Source organism: Leopardus geoffroyi, chromosome B4, assembly GCF_018350155.1.
Source record: "Leopardus geoffroyi isolate Oge1 chromosome B4, O.geoffroyi_Oge1_pat1.0, whole genome shotgun sequence".
NCBI classification, from domain to species: Eukaryota; Metazoa; Chordata; class Mammalia; order Carnivora; family Felidae; genus Leopardus; species Leopardus geoffroyi.
In genome coordinates this window covers 117,656,374-117,680,266 of record NC_059341.1, presented here as the reverse complement: position 1 = coordinate 117,680,266, position 23,893 = coordinate 117,656,374, and the positions used below count along the sequence as shown (strand labels likewise).

Here is a 23,893-nt window from a genome sequence, read left to right as displayed (position 1 = left end):
TATTTGTCCCCCTCCCTATTTTTATATTATTTTTGCTTCCCTTCCCTTAAGTTCATCTGTTTTGTCTCTTAAAGTCCTCATATGAGTGAAGTCATATGATATTTGTCTTTCTCTGATTTTGCTTAGCATAATACCCTCTAGTTCCATCCACATGGTTGCAAATGGCAAGATTTCATTCTATTTAATTGCAGAGAAATACTCCATTATCTATATGCCACATCTTCTATATCTATTTATCCATCGATGGACATTTGGGCTCTTTCCATACTTTGGCTATTGTTGATAGTGCTGCTATAAACATTGGGGTGCATGTGTCCCTTCAAAACAGCATACCTGTATCCTTGGATAAATACCTAGTAGTGCAATTGCTGGGTCATAGGGTAGTTCTATTTTTAATTTTTTGAGGAACCTCCATACAGTTTTCCAAAGTGGCTGCACCAGTTTGCATTCCCACCAGCAATGCAAAAGAGATCCTCTTTCTCCGTATCTTTGCCAACATCTGTTGTTGCCTGAGTTGTTAATGTTAGCCATTCTGACGAGGGCACACCTTTTTAAAAAAAAAAAAAAATTTTTTTTAATGTTTACTTATTTTTGAGAGAGAGAGAGAGACAGAGACAGAGACAGAGAGTGGGGGCAGGGGGGACAGAGAGAGAAGGAACCACAGAATCCGAAGGAGGCTCCAGGCGCTGAGCTGTCAGCACAGAGCCCGATGAGGGGCTGGAACTCATGGATCATGAGATCATGACCTGAGCTGAAGTCTGACGTTCAACCAACTGAGCCACCCAGGCACCCCCAGGCACACGTTTTTATATCAAATACTAAACATCCTTTTTCCTCCCTGATGAAAATATCATTGATACTTTTTTCATTGTAAAAATTATACAAACTCATTGAGAATAACACAAAAAAGTATAAAAATTCAAGAACAGGATTAGGGTGAAGCAAGTCAAACATTTGCCTTTGGTGCAAAGCCTAAAGGGGAAGGCAAAAACAACATTTTTTAAAAATTTTATTTATCTTGAGAGAGAGTGCATGCACATGCGTGAGCAGGGGAGGGGCAGAGAAAGGGGGAGACAGAGAATACCAAGCAGGCTCCATGCTCAGCATGGACAAAACCAAACATTTTAATTCACTATTTTTTAAAAATAAAAATTAATGCAAAAAGTTCCACGATGAACAAAATATCAAAAATGTAAATACAGACAAGATCTGTGGGCCAGGACGCGAGTGTGACAAGTGAGGCACGCACTCTCAGGGTCACATGAATTCACAGTCGAATCCTGTCTGTATTTAAAGTTTTAATATTTTGTTCACCATAGATTTTTTTCCTGCATTATCTTGGAATTTTTAAAAAACTTGCATTGACATGTTATTTATCTTGATAACTGAGTTTGGGGGGCTACTTCCTTAAATTTTGCACCTAACCTTAATCCCACACCTGATAAAAATGAAAGGAGAGGTTGCTCCAAATCAAAGACAACAACTATTAATGTTTGGCTGAACAACTTTTAAAGCATCTGATTTGGCCTATGTTTTTTAAAACCCACACCATTCCCACCATTTTGAAATATTTTGTTTTTACTTTTAATATATTGTTAACAGAGCTAAACAGTGACTACAGCATCGTTTTGAGGGGCCACAAGGCGATCCATGTTATGGGTACCCCATAGTTATTTAATCAGTTCCCTGTTTATTAAATAACATGTCAACAAATATTATTGTACATACATTTTTGCCCACTTACCTGATTATTTTCTTGGGATAAGTTCCTAGATTTGGAATTGCTGGGTCAAAGAGTTTATGCATATACTACTTTTAAAAGCAATGAAGGCTATTTGGAACCACTGGTTGTTGAATTTAGCCTCTTTATACAAGGTTTATGGAATTTATTTTTTTTAAGTTTTTATCTGAATTCCAGTGAGTTAAAAAAAAATTCCAGTTAACATGCAGTGTAATATTAATTTCAGGAGTACTATTTAGTGATTCAACACTTCCATACATCACCCGGTGTGCACAGGTTTACAGAATTTATTTTTAATGTATTTCCTTTTCTTTGGACAGGGCCAGGAGACAAAATGTCATCATATTTTTTGCCGATACCACTGACTCCTGAAGGTAAAGAAGGAATCTGTCAATGAGTTCTTGCTTTGTGCCTGGTATGGTCAGTCTCCATGGTAGACTTGGGAGAGTAGGAAAAGGAGAATGCCACAAGACAAGCATCTTTCTATGTAAAGAGTTTATAAATGGCCTGCTGAGAAAGCTCTCTTCCACTTTTTAATTCTGCAAAGACAAATCTCCACATCAGAAGGGCATTAAGTTGTCATACTTAGCTAGTTTGCTAGGGAATTTCATGACGTAAAACAATGAACTCAATTATTTGTCATAATAAAGGACATGAATAACTACATCTTATCAAAATCTGTCCTCTCCTTTCCTTATCCAGCCTTTCTCTCCTCCTCCTGCTTCTTTACAAATATAAAAGGAATTCATATTTATTGGTATAGAAGAATAAATTCTTTTTCACTTACAAATTTGACAAAGATTTGAAAATCGGGTAATGCCAAGAGTATGTTACAGGTAATAGGCATTCCACAGGCATTTTCCATGGGCTAGGGGAAAGTCATACAATGGATTCTCCCTCAGAAACTCCCAGAGAAAACCAAACCAATGCATTCAGTTCAGGCCTCCAGAACTGTGAGAGAATAAATGCCTGATGTTTTAAGCCCCTTAATTTGTGGCGATTTGTTATAGCAGCCCTAGTTCTATGTGACTAGGAAGTAATTCAGGTGGGGAGAAAGGTTGACTAAGAGCCAATGCTTATAGTGAGTTTATAATTCAGGAAACTTGCTAGAGCAAGTTGAAGGTGGCCCTCCAGAATGGTGGTAGCTGTCTGTGTCCCTGCCATGTGACCTTATTTGGAAAAAGGGTCTTTGCAAGTATAATGGAAGTATCTCAAGATGAGATCATCCCGGGTATAAGGTCGGTCCTAAATCCAAAGAGAAGTGGAAAAAATAGAGGAAGGCCCTGTGAATGGAGGCAGGAGTTACACAGGCAGTGAATGGCTGAAGCCACCAGAAGCTGGAAGAGCTAAGGTGGAGTCTTTGGAGGGATTATAGTCCTGACGACACCTTGATTTTGGACTCGTGAACTCCAGGTCTGTAAGAGAATAAAGTTCTGTTGTCTTAAGCTGCCAAGTTTGTGGTAATTTAGTAGGGCAGCCATAGAAAATTAATATACTTGGTATTCAGAGTTTTAGTTTTTCTATTTCTCTATACCCAAAAAGAATTTAGCTTTGGAGTTAGAAGAGAAAAAATATCTTGTCAATCCAGGATACTTAAACTTGGTCAGAGGGGATTAAAATCGGGCATTTAAAATTTTAAGCCACCTAGGGTGGGGTGGACATTAAGTTTGTAAGGTTTTTCTTAGGAGGAGAGAAAGTTGGTGGAGGGAGAGATGTCCAGCCTACCAATGCCTCACCCTTTGGAAGACATCAGTGGTCCCATCCTGGGATGTCAGGTCCAGCTCTGGCCTCAGAGTGGTGGTATAGGGTACAGGTCATAGACTGGCAATGCCACTCAACCCCAAGTCCGTTTGGGTCCTTGACTTCTGTTGTCTCCTCCTGAGCCTCAGTCTGTTGGCTCTGCCCTTCCATACTCCTGCTGTCTCCAAGCCCAGCTGCCTGGACCTACCCTCTCCTGTCTTTGCTCATGTATCACAAAGCCTAAAATTTCATGTATTGCATTGACATCTTTGAGTTTCACAGATCCCCAAAGGTCGAACTGTAAGTCTCCCTGTTCTTGCCAGATTCGACCTCCACTCAGTGAGAAAGGTTCCCCACCTAGCTATTTTCCCCCATCAACTGGACCAGTTACACCCCACTGGTCTTCAGCCTAATGGGTTTCATAAGTCAGTTACATCCTGTTACGGGAAGCAGGGGGCACCTTATCCTCTTATTACTACAAAGCCTGTCTCCTGCAATCCCTGCTGTTTCGCTCTGCTCCTAAGTTCAGTCATGATGTGGTCCTGCATGGAAGGCAGTGTCTTCCTCCCCTGGGCTGGGCATATAAGAGACTAATAAACTGCTGTCTATCTCATCAGTCCAGTGTTGACTGTCATATGTTCATCCATCTCATCCTATTTAGGGCAGGGGATCCTTCCTTTACCCACAAGGTGAATAGGAGGTGATCAGAAAATTCCACATTCCATGTTGAGCCAAAGGCTTCTATTCTGTAATTTTCTTTCTTCCTAATCCATTACCTGCAGAAAAATGTGCCTGAGGTTTCTATCCCAGACACTCCCACTTTCCCAACTGAATCCCTGGGCAAAGAGCCAATTCTCAGGCAACCTATAAACTCCAGACCAATAATTCCCAGCCCTGCTGGGAATCTCTCAGCCACTTGGAGAAGAGTGTTGCTTTCAAGACATTCTGATATTTGGGGAGGTGAGAGTAGGTGCAGGGGCTGGGGCAGAGAGGAGATGTGTCTCCAGTTATCCTTTCCTTTTCACTGACTTAAGGTAACAGTTCCAAGCTCCAGTATTCCTGTTCCTGGCCAGTGGTATTTAAAGTCAAAATTTCCACCCCCAAACATTAGGAAGCAAGAAAGAAAGAAAAAGAGAAAGACCTTTTATCATTTCAGATTTTATAAATAAAAACAAAAATTCAGTTGACTTCTCTCTCCCTCTCTTCCTCTCCCTTTCCATCTCCCCACTGCCCCCCCCACCAACCCCTTTATAGCCAGGCTTCTTTTTTTATTAAGTGTACAAGTGTGTGGTTTGTATTCACAGATATTTGCAACCATCACCACAGTCCATTTTAGAACACTTTAATCATCTCAGAAAGAAACCCTGCAGTCCTTAGCCGTCACCTCTTACCCTCCTCCATCTCGTCTCCAGCCCTCAGCAACCACTAATCTACATTTTGGCTCCATGGATGTGTCTATTCTAGACATTTCATGAAATATAATGGAATCTTATAATGTAGGGAATTAATGTGTCTTCTGTCACTTAATATATTTCCAAGTTTCATCAGTCTTGTATCATGTATCCTTCTTATGGCCGATTATTATTCCATTGTATGGATATACCACATTTTGTTTAGCCATTCATCAGTTGATGGATATTTGGATTGTTTCTATCTTTTGACCATTATGTCTAATACTGCTATAAACATTCATGTACAAGTTTCATGTGAACGTACATTTTCATTTCTAGGAGTGGAATGACTGGGTCACATGGCAACCAGATGTTCAGCTTTTTGAGGAACTGCCAGTTTTCCAAAGTGGCTGCACTATTTTGCATTCCCATTAGCAGAACGTTTGAGATTCCAATTCCTCCGATCCTCACCAATATTCATCATTATCTTTGATTTTTTTTTTTTTTTTGAAGACTCTCGAGTCTGGACTAAGGATGTCCCTAAGGATATTGGCTGTGTCTATTGCTGCTGAAATGGTGGTATAAGAGAATGTAGTTGTATTTGTAGTGATGGAAAGAAGCAATATCTTAATGCCTCAAAATATGATCCCACTATCTTATAATTGGCCCACTTATCCATTCACACAACAAATACAGACTTATCCCCCTTGAAGTACTAAGCACTATGCTTGATGCCATGGGAAACAGACAGATGAGCTGTGTCTTCTGCCCTTGAGATCCAGGCCCTGCATCCCTGCCTCAGTTGGGGAGGCAAAGGCTGCCTGTGTCCTCCTCAGAGACCCACCTATCCACTTGCTGTGCCCTGGCTAGGGGGAGCCTCGCCCTTTTGGTCAACAGAGCAGGGATGACAGATGTTTCTCTTTCCTTTTTTTTAACAGATAAAGGAAAAGAAGGCTCAGTCAAAAAGGAAAGGCCATATAAGGTCTTTTTCAAAGATCTCTTTCTTTTCAAAGAAAATGAAGTGGCAGCAAAGAAAAAGGTAAAGTTTTGTTAAAGCCTAAACCCAATTAATGTTAGAAACCTATCCTCCTATCTATCACTTTTATTAATTTTGCTGGGTTAAGACATGGAGTCAGATGTCTGTGTATGCATTGCACACTGTGCTGGAGTATAAGCACACACAAAAGGAACATCATCTAACAGTAAAGACCTAGGGATCACCACCTACTGGGGGAAGACAGACGCACCATGACAATGGCATATGCCAAGTATGGTATACCCTACTTCACTGATTCTAATGTTCTTTTTTTTTTTTTTTCACAGTTTCTCATTCCTGAAATTGGGATCCAGCATATATAGATGGGGTGCCATGCATAATTGGCAATGCATAAAGTGATAGTGCATCTATAACAAGTGACATCTTAGACTTGACAAAATACAGTAATAGAGGCATACAAAAGAAATGTAGAGAAAGGAGTGCCCATCCTTGTTGGAGAGAAGGGTGGTGGTGGTGATGGTGGTGGTGTGTGCCTTGCAGTTAATCTCACTACTTATATTATTGTACCTTATATTACACAATTTGGATTTCATGAGGTTGGCCTTCCTTATTCCTAGAGGTAAAGATTGGTTATAGGATTTTTAAAATCCTATTTAGAATGAAAAAGTATCTAGAAATGCTCACTAACTGATTCATCTGTAAGGTGGTGGTTTCATGCTTGAGTTGTATAGTTTTATTGAAAATCCAAAATTAAATTGAGCAAAGATTCTGAAACTGAAAGGCTGATTTCTTCCTGTCTACTGGAGAGGTCCATTTCCTCTCAAGTTTTCAATTCAATTCCACAGAGCCAGTCCTTTCAAAATAGTGGAATTTCCAAGTTACCTGCAGTTTGGGCAAGATAAGATTAAAAAATGAAAATGAAAATAAAGCCAGAGCACTTTCCAGTCTCATATTTGTGATGCACCTGTTTGGGAAATGTTCAATGTCTTTATATATGTGCTCAGCTTCCTAAGAGAAAGAACTGAAAATTAGACCCAGTCCTTCAGAGTTAAGAACTCAAAGCTGCTTGTTTAATGTATCACTACTGAGAAATATATCAGTAATGAGAACAAGACTTGTTGTAAATGACATCTTTATATATGATCACTATTTTTAAAGACAACATTTTATATAGTAAAAATTCCATTAAGCTTTTCCACTTGGGCAGGAAAAATTTATAAACCGCAGCATGAGAGTCTACCAAAAGTCTACTTTTTCATCTCGAATGAAGAGTCGTTCACACCTGGGCCAAAGAGCATTCTACTCTGACACACCTGGTGACTCATTTGAAAAATTTGGGCTAGATCCCACTCTTATTCTCAGATTAACAGAAGGTAAGTCTAAATTACTGGTTAAGAACATTGTTTTGAATATTTACTGTTAATGTCAGGTTTGGGGGCTTTTCTGGAGGTAAAAAAAAAAGTATACTATCTCATACTATGGTGGGGAAGCCTTTGTAAATGGGGGCTGAGAGTTGGGAGAAAAATCTATTTTAAATAAGAAAACACACTTTTCCAAGAAATAGACTGTTACTCCTTTTCATGGTTCTAAGGAAGAAAGTCACTCCCAAAATGATACAGTATTAAAGGTTATGGCATGGGCCATTTAAACTTGTTTCTAGATGTAGAAATATATGAAAACTTTCTAAGAGAAGTCTTGATTTTCCAGGCCATAAAACTCACATATCCGGAATCAGGATGCTAAGAGCCCTGTTGTTGCAAAGATATAACCTGTTTCAAGGGCACTTGAAGGCAGCATGTTGTTATTATAGGCTTTTAATTCTTGCTCTATAAAAAAGGGCAACTTGTTCATCAAAATGTCATGGACATTTCTTACTTATTGAATCAAGAAGTGCCTACAAATGACATAGAAAGCAGTTTGAAGCCAATGACATTGATATTATTAATGCTAGGATGATGGGGGTCATAAAATCTTCCCCCAAAATAAGTTTTGTCCAAATTTTTAAATTAAAATTAAAAGGAAGGAAGGAAGATACATTGAATGCCCAGGATTTGTTGTGGAAACTTAAAAATTTTGGTAACTTTCCCAAATTGTGATAAAAGAAAATCTTTAGGGAACAAAAAAACAAAACAAAACAAAAAACCCACCACTTAGGAAAGAACTTTGGAGACTATAATTAGTGTAGAAGAAGAAAGCCACATTATCTCTTTTTAGAAGATCTTAGAGGCACATGTCCTGCACATAGGTGTATGAAAAAGTGCGAATGACAGGCAACATAGTGATATCAGTGACTATACCTCTAGTAGGGAATAGCTAGGTTCAGTAGTGTGCCTCATAGTTTACCTTTGTAGAATGGTGATCCTTAAGTTATCAAGAGCACTTAAAATGATATGGGATATGTTTTAGAGTTCTACACAAAGTGGCCACCTTCAAATATCCTTGTGACACTACCACTTCTGAGACACCTAGCAAGTGTGGTTTTGCAGATGACCCTGTTTAACACCATGCCAGTTGACAGAGGAGTTACTGGCCTCTTAAGGGTAAATGACATACAGTAAACTCTCAAAAAGGAAATGGTACAATTGTTTGGTATTATCCAAGGCAATTTGGGCTCTGTTAACAATGGAAATCAGGTTGTCAGTTTCTGCCAGTTACACAGTTAAGCAATTTGGATATTTTCATTGAAAATAAACCCCCCTCTGACTCTTTCCAATCAAGAGTTGATTTGGTTGAAACCCCCATTTCCCAACCTTACATTTCCTGCCTGGATCCTCATTAGAAACAGACCCACATGATGTGAAATGAGCAAGTGACCCCTACTTTGGGAGCCCAGTTATTTTATTTTTCTGTATGCAATAGCAGCCAACTGCTAGATCACCTCAAAAAATTACACAGAAACTGTCATAGACAGATTGGTTAGGCTGCATAATAGATGTGTCATTTCCACCTAAATGCAGCTGGCAGCTTCATTTTGGTTTTACTCTCAAATGGCGACACCTCTTGACCACATCCCCAGTGAGTGATGAGGTATTCCGGCGTTGAGGAACACTAGTGCTTCCGGGAGGGCTTTATCATACGTGGTCTCTTTGTCAAAAACCTTCCAGATAGCTAGAAGAGCCAAAATGGGAAACCCACTACAACCAGTCTATTTAGGCGTGGAAGAATAAAATCACACCAAGTCAGCCAGATAGTATCATGTTAAAGTAGCCTAAGGTGGTAAGCATGACTATAATACTTACTAAAAGGACTGTATAGAATTTTTTTTTATCTAAAAAAGCCAAACTCATAGAAACAGAGTGGATTGGTTATTGCCAAGGACTGGGGAGTCGGGAAAATGGCAAGATGTTGATCAAAGGGTAAAAATTTCAAGTTATAAGATAAGTAAGTTCTGAAGATCTGACGTATAGCATGGGGACTACAGTTAACAATACTGCATCATATACTTTAAAGTTGCCAAGAGTAGATCTTAAATGTTCTCACCACCACCACAACAAAATGGTAGTAATGTAAGGTAAAAGGTGTGTTAACTAATCTTATTATGGCAATCATTTTATAATATATGTGTATCAAATCGTCATGTTCTACATTTTAAACTGAAACAATGTTATATGCCGATTATATCTCAATACAGCTAGAAAAAAAGTATCTGTTCCTACATACTCTGGCATTTCTCTTTGAATTCTAGACTTAATATTTATCAGTCTCTGTATAAGTTTAGCATACACAGAATTTGTCTCCAAAATTCCTGATTAAAAAAAATCATTCCTTTCATGTGATCTGTGCTCTGCGAGGACAAAAGGAAAAGATAGGATGTGTCATACACTATTGAAATGTTTCTAATAAATTCTATTGGTGAAAAAACAGAAAGGACAGCATAAGATGTTTTTTTTTTTTGATGTTGAAATTGATTCCAATTCATCTGACCCATCACAAGTGACCAAATCAAAGCTACAGTAAGCACTTTCATGCTTTTTTTCTAGTAAAAATGTTTTTTAAATAAATTGAGACTGAATCTAATCAAACAAACGTGGGAGATTGAGCACATGTTAAATAATACCACGAGGATGCAATCTCATTATAAAAGAAATTCTACAGGGAAATTGATCTGGTTTCTTGAACCAATAAATGGCATGGAATAAAGGTAGTGTTTATGGGGGGATGGGGATGGAAGTTATACATAAAAAATTGACTTTAGGACTTATGCCAACCAAACTGATCTTTGTTTATATTTTAACTTTTTTAATTCTAAAAAGTTATTTTTGAGAAAACTGGAGAAAGAACCCAGAGTAGGTAAAGATGATACTAAGGAATTGTTCATTTTGTTTGGTATGATAGTTGTATTATGACTATGTTTTAAGACTCTTTTATCTGATGGAGTTACATACTAAAGGGTTTATGGATCCAATGGTAACAATGGTTTGGATTTGTTTTAAAATATTCCAGTGAGGGGCGGGGCGCCTGGGTGGCTCAGTCAGTTAAGCAGCCCACTTCAGCTCAGGCCATGATCTCTCACTCTGTCAGTTCAAGCCCCGCATCGGGCTCTGTGCTGACAGCTCGGAGCCTGGAGCCTGCTTCGGATTCTGTGTCTCACTCTCTCTCTGCCCCTCCCCTGCTCACACTTCTGTCTGTCTCTCTCTCTTTCTCTCAAAAGTAAATAAACATAAAAAAATTTTTTTTAAAAATTCCAGTGAGGGGGAAAGTGAGGGGTGGCAATAGATGAAACAAGATTAGTAAAATGTTGATTGTGTTGAAGTAGGTGATAGGTACATGGCAGTTCATTTTATGACTCTAATTTTGTGAATGTTGAGGATTTTTTATAATCAATTTGCTTATGCATTAAAAAGAAAACTATGTTATAACCAGGTGCTTATTCCTTTCACATATGTTATTTTACTTAATCCTCAACAAAATGCTGTTAGATATTTTTGCCTCCTCTCCTCCTCTGATGAAAATTGCCCAATGAGGTTGAATCACTAATTCAAGGTCACTAGGTGGAACAGAACTCAAACCAATGCCTGACTCCAAATCTTGTTGTTTGTTACCCATAATCGCAGAACTATTAATGATTATAATAATCATAATTGCTATTATTACTGACCTGGGAAAATTAAGTGATTGCTCGTTCCAATTGTATTTTTAATAATAGCTAGCGATTAAGAAGCTATGATGTGTTTCTTAGCATGTTGCCTCACTTCCTTCTCGCAACACCACTATGAGGTAGAAATTATAGTAATGATCCATTAGGCTACCTTATGCTGTGGTCATAAACCATTTCTAAATTTCAGTGGCTGACAACAACAGAAGTTTATTTCTCATTCACCTTTCAACTTTGGTGCTTTTCATTGGGTCCTGCACTGAAGGAACAACCCCTGTCTGATATGTCGCTGGAGTTATTGCAGAAGGAGAAAGAGAGAACCAGTGGTGGTTCTTAAAACTTGTGCCTGGAAGCATCACAGATCACTTCCTCTTGTATTGCATGAGCCAAATCCAGTCAATGGTCAAGCCTGATACCGGGCAGGGTGGGGTGGTAGGGGGGAGATAATCTTCTTACAGAGGGGGGCAGAAAATAGTTTGGAACAATAATACAATTAACCACAATTAGTGTCCTCATTTTTGCTGATGGGAAAACTGAGGCTTGGAGAGGGTGAGTAATTTACTCACATCCTCATAGCTAGTAAGAGGCAGAGGCAGAATACAGTCCAAGACTGTGGGCTTCCTTCCTAGTGCATGCAGTACAGGCTCACTGGTCATTTGGGAAACAAGATTTTTTTGAGCATCTGTGTGGTTCAATCGGTTAAGTGTCTGACTCTTGGCTTTCGCTCAGGTTATGATCTCACGGTTCATGGGTTTGAGCCCTGTGGGATTCTCTCTCTCTCCCTCTCTCTGCCTCCCCAGCTCGTGTTCTCTCTCTCAAAAATAAACTTTAAAAACAAACAGAAAAACACTATTTTCTACTTCTATTTACATTTTAATCAAAAGGCTTTGTTCTATACCACATTCTGGTGGTTCTTCATGAAGTGAACATTATTGAAATGCAGCCTACGGGGCGCCTGGGTGGCGCAGTCGTTAAGCGTCCGACTTCAGCCAGGTCACGATCTCGCGGTCCGTGAGTTCGAGCCCCGCGTCAGGCTCTGGGCTGATGGCTCAGAGCCTGGAGCCTGTTTCCGATTCTGTGTCTCCCTCTCTCTCTGCCCCTCCCCCGTTCATGCTCTGTCTCTCTCTGTCCCAAAAATAAATAAACGTTGAAAAAAAAAATTAAAAAAAAAAAAAAAAAGAAATGCAGCCTATGTATAATTTTTCTAGAACGAAGAAACCTTGAAAGGAAACTGATCTTTTTGATTGCTAGATGGTAAAGGTAGTCATCTTTTTCTTTCCTGCCGTAAATTTGGTTTGTGACCCCCAAGAATATTTTGCCAAAGGACTTCAGTTTTATAGCTAGTTTGGCCAAAACACTAAGATTTAAAACAGCTCAGTCTTCTTTAGCACAGGCTGAGGAGTCCTATGCCCATTCCACCACATGTTAGCTCTATTATCTTGGGCAAGTATCTTGACATCTCTGAGCTCACATATAGAATGGGGATAGAAATATGTACCTCATTGGGGTTATTGTTAAAATTAAATAAAGTAATCTATTTAAATTGCCAAGGGGTAAATGGGTGGCTCAGTTGGTTAAGTGTCCCACTCTTGATTTCGGTTCAGGTCATGGTCTCACTGACAGTGCAGAGCCTGCTTGGGAGTCTCTCTCTCCTCTCTCTCTGCTCCTCTCCAGCTCACACACACACACACACACACACACATTCAATCTCTCTCTCTCAAAATAAATAAACATTAAAAAAATAAAGTGTCTACTAAAGTTCTTGGAATATGATGGACATAAAATAAATGATAGTTAGTATTATGAAATCAGCTTTTGAGTGATTAGGAAAAATGTTTATTTGAAGGTATAATGATTTTTTAAAGTCAGATACATACTGTATACAGTGATTTAATTACATGGCTTTTGTTTTATACAGGCTTTTGAGGGATAATGAATTAAACCTAAGTCTATTTCCATTTTCTTTGAAGGTGCAGACGCAAAAGGGACCATTCATGAATTTATTAATGACCAGAGAGACAGGTTTCTGCTGGAGGTAGTAAAAATAATTTCTTTCTTCCTTCCATTAGTCAAATAGAAGACTTCTTGCGTAGCATTGCCAAATTTTCACCTTGACATTTTATTTTTCCACTACAGTCTCCAGAGCTACTGTCCCTCCTATCCTTTCCTAAACAACTCCAGTTGGGCTTTCGTCCTCATCAGTCCACCAAAACTACTTTGTCAAGGTTACCAGTGACCTTCCCATCGCCAAGTTCAATTTGTCATTTCACAGTCTTCCTTTTACTTCCCGTCAGCAGCACTTAGGTCATTTGGTCATTTCTTCTTTCTTGAAATGCTTTTTTTGGTTGGTTTCCAATACCCACTATCTCTTAGTTCTTCTTCGTCACTGGCTGCTCACTCCTTCACAGTTTTCTTTTCCGGTTCCTCTTTTCTCCAATCTCCAAATGTTGGAGTGCCCCATGGCTCACTCCTCACCCTGTGCTCTATCTACACCCCTCCGGGCCCACGGCTTTAAATTCCGCTTCCCTATTAACAACTTGCAAATTTATTTCTCTACCCCATTCTCTTCCCTGAACTCCAGACTTACAAAGGCAACTACGGTTCTTAACGGCTCCATTTGGATGCCCGATAGGCACCTCACTTCACAAACTCAGACTTTCCAAAAGTTTGTCCCTTCTATACTCTTCTCTACCCCTGAAAATCTCCATCTCATGTAGTGATCCCATTGCAGTGAGTAGCAATTTTACGTTTCCAGTTGCTTGGGACAAAAATATTGAAGCTATCCTCGACTCTCCTACTTACAACCCAGCTCCAAATATACTTTCAAATATATTTTTCCCAATATATCCATAATCACACTACTTTTCGTGACCTCCCCTGCTGCAACTGTAGTCCACGTCACCAATATCTCTTGTGCAAATTACTGTTATAACTTCTGAACACTGGTCTCCTGCTTCCGCTTTTGCTCCCTACACTCAGTCTGTTCACACAGCGGTAGGAGTCTTTTCTCCACACATGCCCCTCCTCTGCTGAAGACCTCTAGTGACTTATCTGTCCCTGGCTTGTTCTCTCTCTCTCTCTCTCCCTGACCTCATTCCTACCACTCCCCACCTTGCTTACTCTCCTCTAACTACACTGGCCTCCTTGCTGTTCTTAGGACACACCAATCTTGCCCTTGCCTCAGGGCCTTTGCACAGAAGTCTCTTCCTTCTGGGAGGAACATTCCTGCCTCAGATATCCTCCTGATTTGGTCCCTATTTCCTTCCAGTTTCTCTTTAATTTTCACCAAATCAGGGAGGCATTTCTTGGCTCTACATAATGGCAACCCTCTGCCTTTGCCCCCCTTGCCCATTGGACCACTTATCCCCCCGTAATGGACTCCCCGCTCCACTGGAATGTATATCCCATAAAAGCAAATCTGTTTATTTTGTTCATTGCTCTGTTAGCACCACTTGAAACAGTCCCAGCACACAGTAGGCACTCAATAAATACTTGTCAAGTCAAGTAATGAATGAAATTTGTTTTGTTATAAATCTGGGGTAATTATTGATATTTCTTTAAAATCTCATTTAAATATTTTAAATTCATTTTTATTATGTGACTTTATAATTTCTTTTTCATGCACGGCATTAAAAACCCAAGCAAATTCTTACATTAGGTACTAAAAAAATAAAACCTAGATGTCAAAGTTTATTTTGGGATCTTAACAGGGCTCTTGGAGGCTGGTTAAACACCCCTACCCTTGGGCAGCTTGGAGAAACATGTTATAGGCATGGCAGGGAAACCTGATTCTTTCCTGCTACTTCCTAATGGAGGAGACTTTGTGACTAAAGACAGCACAATTTCTCAATGCCCAGAAATACTGGAGGGCTATTGTGGATAGTACCAGATGGACCTGCTCTTTGGAGGGACTAGCTTTTTTCATTTTTATTTTTATTTCTTAGCATAGAGCCTGAGGGGATATGCAGCTACTTTTGATTTGTGGGGCACAGCCATTTGGGAACAATACTGAGCTCTTCATAAAAGTGAAAGAAAGGAAACAGTCTCCTGGTGGTCCCCAAATAAATTCCCTCATGAGATAAATGCTATATAGTCTCAAGACTTGGCATGCTTTTATTTCTTTTCCAATGTTTTATTTTTATTTTTGAGAGGGAGAGAGCATGAGTGGGGGAGGGGCAGTGAGAGAGGGGGACAGAGGACGGGAAGTGGGCTCTGTGCTGACAGCAGTGAGCCAATGTGGGACTCGAACTCAGGAAGCATGAGATCATGACCTAAGCTGAAGTTTGACAGTCAACAGCCACTTGGGAGCCCCCATGCTTTTATTTCTAATACAAGTGATCACTTAGTATGCAATTTATTTTACCCTTTATTATGAGACTATTGAAATGTAGTAGCAATGGGGGAACACCTGGGTGGCTCCATCGGTTGAACGGTTAAGCATCTAACTCTTGATTTCAGCTCAGGTCATGATCTCATGGTTCATGAGTTCGAGCCCCACATCGGGCTCTGCGCTGAAGGTACAGAGACTGCTTGGGTTTCTCTCTCTCTCTCTCTCTCTCTCTCTCTCTCTCTCTTTCTCTCTCTCTTTCTCTGCCTTTCTCCATCTCATGCTTGCTCTCTCTTTCTAAATAAATAAATAAATAAATAAACTTAACAAAAACATTACTTTGAAAGAAATGTACTAGCAACGGTCTAGAAACGTGGAATAATGTTGCACTTCTGTTTTCAACATTCCTAGTATGCTCTCTCAACCAAAAGAAATACAATTAAAAAGTTTGAAAAACTCATAGCAGTGAAGGAACAGCAAGTCATAAAAGCAGAAAAAAAGCTCCAAGAAGACGCCATGGCCTTTGAAGAGTTCCTTCGAGAAAATGACCAGAGATCTGTAGACGCCCTTAAAATGTTCGTGTTTTCACTCTAGACAAATTGCCTTTTTCCCTCCGTCTTTCTTTTTAGTTTCTCAGAACACAATACAACACAAAACAAACTAACAAATCTCTGTTACTTTTCAGTGCAGCACAGGAAACTATAAACAAACTCCAAATGACAGCAGAGCTAAAGAAAGCAAATATGGAGGTACAGGCAGTGAAAAGGTGAGCCCAGGGTGCCATCTTTTCCTTCTCAAATATCCATGCCCCATTGAAACCTACTTGTGCCTAGCAAGACCTGGGTGGGAATATTCCTTATCTATTGATGATTCCATAAGTATGACCTCATTTTTAAACTAAGTAACCTGTTAATCAAGGATCATCTGTCTCTGCCTGGGTATCAGAGTACAGTGACCTCTGGTTGAAAAGGTTCCTCTAACTTGTCAATATAAAAGCCTAGAAATTGGTTGAAAAGAAGCAAGCCAACATTAAGAGTAAACCATAAATTATTTTCTCAGTGCCCTCTTTCATTCATTCTAAGGCATTTTTCTTCCCACATTTTAACATCTCTGAAGTTGGGGTTCAATTTTACAGCCATCTTAAAACTATAATTGGCAAAATTTTTTATTTTATACTTACACTTAGTTGAACCTAGAATCGATATTAAAAACTGGGATCTATAATGACAAAAATTACAGGAGGGGGAAGCTGGGATAAAACTATTATACCACCCACCACACTCTTTTTTTTTTTATTTTCAAGCCCAGATGTTTTCTTCTGTGGTCAAGTGTATCTCATTTGATCTAATTTCAAATATCTAAAGAAGCTTCCTTCTATCATCATTCTTGGACAGTAGTTTCATGACCCAGGAGACACTAGCCTTTGTATCAAGTCATGCTAAAACTTGTTTGTTTGTTTTTTTTCTTTTTGAGGATTTGATGCTTAAGTTTCCTCTAAAACCAAGTCCTAGATTTTTCAGAAAAGAGGACAACACCTTCTCTAAAATACAATAAACGAAGTGGATGGTAGTTTCTTTGAAACCAATTGCTACTAACAGAATGTGTGTTTTCAAACACATTCTGGCTACAGAAGCCTCTTCTATTTTAGGAGCCTAAAGTTGAAGGCATTCCAAGGTGGAGAATTCCCTTCCCTCCTTCCTCCATCACATAATTAGAAGATTCTGTTCTATTTCTAGAACCAGAGTAGCAGCCTCTATGTTTGCATAGAGTACTGCATTTTTGCACAATGGCAAAATGGCCTTATTGAAAAGAACTTGCTTATTTTTTATGTGTCTCCTCATCCTAGAAAGGTGTAAAAGGCAATGAAAAACAAGCTGGTAACAGCACAGAGGAGGCAGGCAACTGCTATTTATTGCCTTTTTTTCTTTAAGTTTATTTATTTATTTTGAGAGGTGAGAGCACACGAGGAGAGGGAGGGGCAGAGAGAGAAAGAGGGAGAGAGTGAATCCCAAGCAGGTTCCATGCTCCTCCCTCCGATGAGGGGCTCAATTCTATAACCCTGGGATCGTGACCTAAGCCAATATCAAGAGTGAGATGCTCAACTGATTGAGTCACCCAGCCTCCTCTCCCTTTTCTCTCTTTATGGGCCTGAGATCGCCCAGGAAGTTCCTCCACTGCAGGTAGGGCTGGAAATCTGTTCACAAGGCAGAAGGGAGCTTGTTCTGAAGCTTTTGCTTGGAAACTGTGCAATTCCAGCCATTTGAATCTTGTTTCTTGTAGCATATCTGGGAGGCTTTCAGACTAAAACTAAAGTGGTGGTAGAATGAGGGGCTCCCAACATCTTTCACCTGGTGATATGTGAGCCAGCCATTTATTGACTCTTGAATATCACTCTCACATCAGGGCTTAAGGAAGGCACTGACTGAGAAAAGTACTGAAGCTGAGGATATTGATACAGGAGTAATATTGATAGAGATATGGAAGAGGGGATGATTAAGGAAGCTTCGAAGGACAACTGTGAAGCTCCCTTTCATGAGGGCCTTCATTGTTAGTTTAAACATTCCTTGAGAATCCACCTTGTAACATAATTATGGGAAAGTAATCTGAGGCTGAGGGGAAAGGTTTTCAGTCCAAGTCACTGGATTTTGTTGGCGAGAGCTTGGGCATCTGAGTCCGTCAGACCTGGATTTGAGCACTGGTTCTGCCGTTTACTAGACAGATGACTTCGCACGTCATTCATTTCTTCTTCCAAAAGACAGGAATGACACCTATTTTAAAGCTGTAGTGTGTCCTGAATATTGCCCCCACTTCCTAGTAGGAGCTCACTGAGTGTTCGTTTTCTTTATTTTTCTTACGTAAGTCCCATCTTTAGCTACCTTCTAATTTTTTCCTATGTCTAAAATTGAATACATTTCCCTCAGAAATAAATAAGTAGAGTAAAACTATCATCAGTCTATTCTGTGAGTGCATATCCGTGGCATATTTCATTCAAATAGCATTTCTACGTGGTTTTTTCTTATCTCATCATATGACCGTACTTACAATTTTTATTAAATAAATTATTATTCAAATATATAATCAAAGGAACAGATTTTATAAAACCTTTTAAAAAAATGAACATACTTTCAATGGATATTTTTAATGATACCTTTGTTTCTTTTGAGTAGTGAGATAGCAAAAACAGAATTCCTCCTTAGAGAATACACGAAATATGGATTTTTTCTGCTGAAATTGTCTCCAAAACACTGGCAAATCCAGCAGGCGCTGAAAAAGGCACAGATGACAAAAAGTAGAGAAAGTATGAATGTCACTCTTCCGGTATTAACAAGTGAGTCACGTATTCTTAATTTCAATGAAGTAAATATCCCTAATTCTCAAATATTCTGCTTCAATATTTATTTGTTCTTTATTAAATAGTCAAAATTTCTATTTTAAGCAGAACCTGAACAAGGATTCCCACTCTCTCTGATATTATAAATTATTAATTTGGAAACTCAAGTTAATTTCAGATATAAAGCAATAAAAAGATATACATAGAGAAATAGAAAATATTTATTTGCAGATGATATGATAGCATACCTAGAACCCCCTCACCCTCCTATACGAAATCTGAAAAGCTATTTGATTTTATTAAAGGTTTCTGCAGAGTAAATGGACACAAACTCAATTATACTTTACTAACCTCACATATTAACTTAGATAGACTAACTTTATTAACCAGAAAATATACAAGAAAATCAAATTCAAGAAGGCAACAATAACCTTAATTGTGTGACCTGGAGATTTGACAAAAAGAGAACTATGTCGTGTTTTTATAGAGGAAGGTTGATATTGCAAAGGTGCCAATTTTTCTGAAATTAATGTATAAGTTTTGTGGAATTATAATAAAAATGTTACCAAAAACTTGCCAGGCAATTGAGTGTTGGTTGGGGAGAAATTTGCACAATGATTCTGAGGTCCATCTAGAAAGATAAATACTTCTAAAGTTAAAAGAGAATATAGGGTGTTACTAATCTTTTAAGGAATAATATCACAAAGTCTCGGAAGTTAACACAGCATTGGTACTGGTGTTAGGAAATTAGCTTGATGAACCAGAAATAGATGTATTATATAGAAGAATTAAGTAAGTGATCAAAATGGGGTTGCAAATCAAAGAGGAAAACTACCTCTTCCAGCAACATTGGGGTAACAAGGACCAGACTCACCCTTCTGCCTAAAAAAAAAAAAAAAAAAAAACCTGAAAAATATATGAAACAACAGGTTTCAGGTATAAGGCATCAAGGAGAGAAGATAATCCGTGAGAGAGGGGAGACAAATGAGAAGAGCCCAATGAAGGCCTCAACATACTGCCTGGGGAGCTTTTCCAGGATGCAAGGTCAGGAGGAGGAGCCCAGCAGTCCCCATGAATTGAAAAGAGAGGTACAGGTTCAGGGAGGCTGGAGTTCCCTGAGCAGAGTAATGGAGAGGAGAGAGCTACAGAGAGTTCTTGGCAGAGTCTTCAGCTGAGAGCTGATCCTGAGACTCCGGGGTAAGAGCATTTACCCCATAGAAGTCAGTAAACTACAAATCAGGGGGAAGTCTTTTCCAGAGAGCTGACTGTTAAACATTTACCAGCGCACCAGGGATGGCTTCTCTACTCAGTTCCCTGTATCTCTCCCTGTGCTGTGATGAAATTAGATCATCTGTTCAGAGTACGGAGCACAGTGATGGCACTTGGTTAAACTCAGTACACAGTGTTTAACAAGAGATAAAACAAAAAGAAAGGAAAGCCAGGTAGTATCTGCATTTAGCAGCTTAAAATTCAGTGCTCCTAGCATCTGGAGGATGCTCAGAAACCAGTGAGTCCCTCAGTCCAGAGTGAGTGGCTGACACTGGGATTACAGAGGTTATGACAAACTGATGCAGAGACCTCTCTGCAGAGAGACCTCCTCATGTCCCCTATGTCCATTCCCATCCATTCCGCCTGTTCAGAGACCAGCGCTTGCCGTCTACATCGTTCATTGCTTGTTGCAATACTCCCATCCTCTATTTCTGTCTCTGTACGTTTTCACCATGAGACAAACTTCATTCCCAGAAGTGTTTCCCACCCCCCCTCTTTCTCTCTCCCTTTTATTTTCCATTTCTAGAATTAAATACAAAGAAAAATGAGGGCAGTATTGAGGATTCCAGGAAGACATCTTTTTCAGACGACAATTCTATGGGAAGAGGTAGCCAAGGTAACACTAGAGACTTGAGACTTCACTTACAAAAGTAAAACCAGAGAAGGTGTCCATCTCAAAGTGGAAATCCACGACCTATAAGCTAACCTGGAAAACAGGACGTGGTGTCCACATCACCCATAATCCTTGGGAGCTACGAGTTCCATTTCTTTCTCTCTGACATTATTACAAAACTTGGAGAGGTGGATGAATGGACAAGACAGGCAGAGAAATCAGGGCCAAAGGACCTGAATCAACTCATTCCCTCCACAAGTGCACATCGTTTGTAATTTTTACCTTGATTGAAAATCAGTGATTATACAAGAAATATATATGGTTAGGTAAGAAATAGAACCATAAATATTTCACTAGTTATGTTCCTGATTGTGACTGTCAATAGTTGTATCATGTTTTTGACAATATGTACTCTGCAACCCCTGCACCTGCACAACCACTGCCTTTGATTTTATCCTTAGGCTTGGAACCCACTTTCACTAGAATAAAAGAACTCCACTTTTTGTGATCATTATTCTAATAATGATAAAAAGAAGTAATGGGCATATCCATGCAGAGAAATGAATATCTTGCACCAAGTAACAAGGAATCATTTCTAATTACGTGTTATTTCTTTTCACCTCCACCATCACCAACGACATGGACTTCGCCTGGACATTTTGAACAGGAAAACCCCGCAGGAAGACCTCCTTCACCCTAGAGAATAAGAAATCATCCTTATCAAAGTACAGTACACACTTGATTAACTCTCTTGGGAACTGAATGTTTTTGCAGCATATATCCCTTTTAGCCTTTCTTCAACAAATATACCATGTATCTATACCCATCCTAACAGATCCTGGAGGTAGTGGTTGCCATTTCTGGCTGCTCCTGAGTTGATGGAGTTCTCACAGGGCTCCCCTCATTCTTTCATGAGTGCCTGCATTGCCATCTGCAGAAATTGCCTACCCTTTGCATCTTGGGTCTGGCCCTCTCAGAACCATTGCTTAATTGTTTCTTAAGCTACTCTGCCAACCCCTGTGTTTGCAGTTTTACAAGGTCATTCAAAATAGCTGCAATAGGACCATAAAGCATTGTCTGTTTTGCCCCTTATTTGTTTGTTGACTCAATTATACTCATTATTTTTCTAATAAATTGCTAGCTCTCAACCCTGCCTATCCCAGGGAAGCTTTAAGAAAATATACTGATGCCCAGGATGGGTACACTGGCCCCAAGGAAAGGATCTGGGCCATGACAATCACACATGACAAAAGTCACTGCAGATACCATACTCTGAATTCTAGGGACCCTGAAGTTGCTCCACTTCTGTGGCATTTAACAATCAATGTTTTGTTTTTAATTAAATTTTTTATTTTGAGATAGTTGTAGATTCACATAGTTTTAGGAAATACAGAGATCCATGTACCCGTAACCAGTTTCCCCCAATGGTAACATCTTGCAAAATTGTAGTACAATATCACAACCAGGATGTTGGCATTGATACAGTCAAGATGCAATCAAATACAGAACATCACCATGAGGATTCTTCATCATGCCCTTAGCAGTATAGCCACTTCCCTCCCTCCTCCTCTCCCTAACTCCTGGCAACCACTAATCTGTTCTCTATTGCTTCGATTTCTGTCATTTCAAGAATGTTATATAAATGCAATCATACATTATGTAACCTTTTGGGATTGGATGCTTTACAGAGGATAATTCTCTGAAGGTTCATCCAGGCTGTTGGATCTATCAATAGTTGGTTCCTTTTCATTGCTGAGTAGTATTTACAGTTAACCCTTGAACAACATGGGTTTGAACTATGAAGATTCCCTTATATGTGGAATTTTTTTCAATAAATATAGTACAGTACTGTAAATGTATTTTCTCTTCCTTATAATTTTCTTAACATTTTCTTTCATCTAGCCTACTTTGTAAGAATATAGTATATAATACATATAACATACAAAATATGTATTAATTGACTGTTATTGGTAAGGATTATGGTCAATAGTAGGCTATTAGTAGTTAAGTTTTGGGGGAGTCAAAAGTTATGTGTGGATTTTTGACTGCATAGGGGGTCGGCTCCCCTAACCCCTGTGTTGTTCCAGAGCCAACTGCAGATGATATGTACACACTACAAATTAACTATTCACTCATTGAACAACATCCAGATTGTTTCTAGAGTGGAGCTATAACATTACTATAAATATATTTGTGCAATTTTTTTGTGTGCACAGAATTTGCATTTCTCTGGAATAAATGCCTAGAGTGCAACTGTTGAGTTGGATGGCAGGTGCATGCACAGTTTTTAAAGAAACTGCCAATTTGTTTCCCAGAGTGGCTATACCATTTTACATTCCCACCAGCAATGAACAAGGGATCCAGTTTCTCTCCATTCTCACCAACATTTACCATTTTGATTTTTAAAAATTTTAGCTATTCTGATTGATGTATATATCTTATTGTGCTTTTTCTAAAAAAAAATCTTATTTCTGGTTCTTTTTTATTTGAGTATAGTTGACATACAATGTTACATTAGTTTCAGGTGTACAATATAGTAATTTGATGCTATGCTCATCACAAGTGTAGTTACCATCTGTCATCATACAACACTATTATGATATCTTTGACTATATTCCTATGCTGTGCCTTTTATTCTCATGACTCATTCATTCCATAACTGGGAGCCTGTATCTCCCACTCCCCTTCACCCATTGTGCCTATCCCCCAACCCCCTCCTCTCTGGAAGACAAATAATTAGTTTGTTTTCTGTATTTATAGGTCTGATTCTCCTTTTTGTTTATTCATTTGCCTTTTAGATTCCACATATGAGTGAAATCACATGGTATTTGTGTTTCTCATCTGATTTATTTCATTTACCATAATACTCTATGTCCATCCATGTTGTTGCAAATGGCATTATCTCATCCTTTTTTTTTTTGGATGCATAATCTTCCTATCTTTTGTGCTTTTTATTTGCATTTCCCTAGTAACTAATGTTGTTGAACATCTGTTTATGTACTTGATAACTTTATATCTTGTTTTGTGAAATGTCTGTTCACGTCTTTTGCCAGTTTTCTAATTGGATTGTCTGGTTTTGTCTCTTACTGTTGAAGTTTGAGAATTCTTTATATATTTCTATATTAGCCCTTTGTGGATATGTAGCTTGCAAATATTTCCCCTCAGTCTGCAGATTGTCCTTTCTCTTACCAGGGTCTTTTGTAGAACAAAAGTTTTTGATATTGATGGAAGTCCAATTTATCAATTTTTTTCTAATGTGGATCATGCTTTTCATGTCAGGTCTAAAACTTTTAAACTAGTCCTAGATACCAAGGATTACTTTTCATGTTTTCTCTGAAAAGTTTTTATAGTTTTACATTTAAGTCTGTGATCAATTTTAGGTTAATTAT

The 23,893-nt window shown here is 38.9% G+C and overlaps 1 protein-coding gene across 1 annotated transcript in view; it reads left to right on the top strand.

The window, feature by feature from the left end:
- Positions 1–23,893, top strand: part of CCDC38 (coiled-coil domain containing 38) — a 56,332-nt gene that overhangs the window by 7,216 nt on the left and 25,223 nt on the right. Inside the window, exons 2-10 of the mRNA XM_045466671.1 lie at positions 2,062–2,115; positions 5,811–5,911; positions 7,077–7,242; positions 12,935–12,999; positions 15,703–15,866; positions 15,977–16,057; positions 18,459–18,619; positions 20,418–20,498; positions 21,172–21,229. Of these exons, the coding sequence (XP_045322627.1) occupies positions 2,076–2,115; positions 5,811–5,911; positions 7,077–7,242; positions 12,935–12,999; positions 15,703–15,866; positions 15,977–16,057; positions 18,459–18,619; positions 20,418–20,498; positions 21,172–21,229 (917 nt within the window). The 5' untranslated portion in view covers positions 2,062–2,075. The remainder of the gene's footprint in view (positions 1–2,061; positions 2,116–5,810; positions 5,912–7,076; positions 7,243–12,934; positions 13,000–15,702; positions 15,867–15,976; positions 16,058–18,458; positions 18,620–20,417; positions 20,499–21,171; positions 21,230–23,893) is intronic.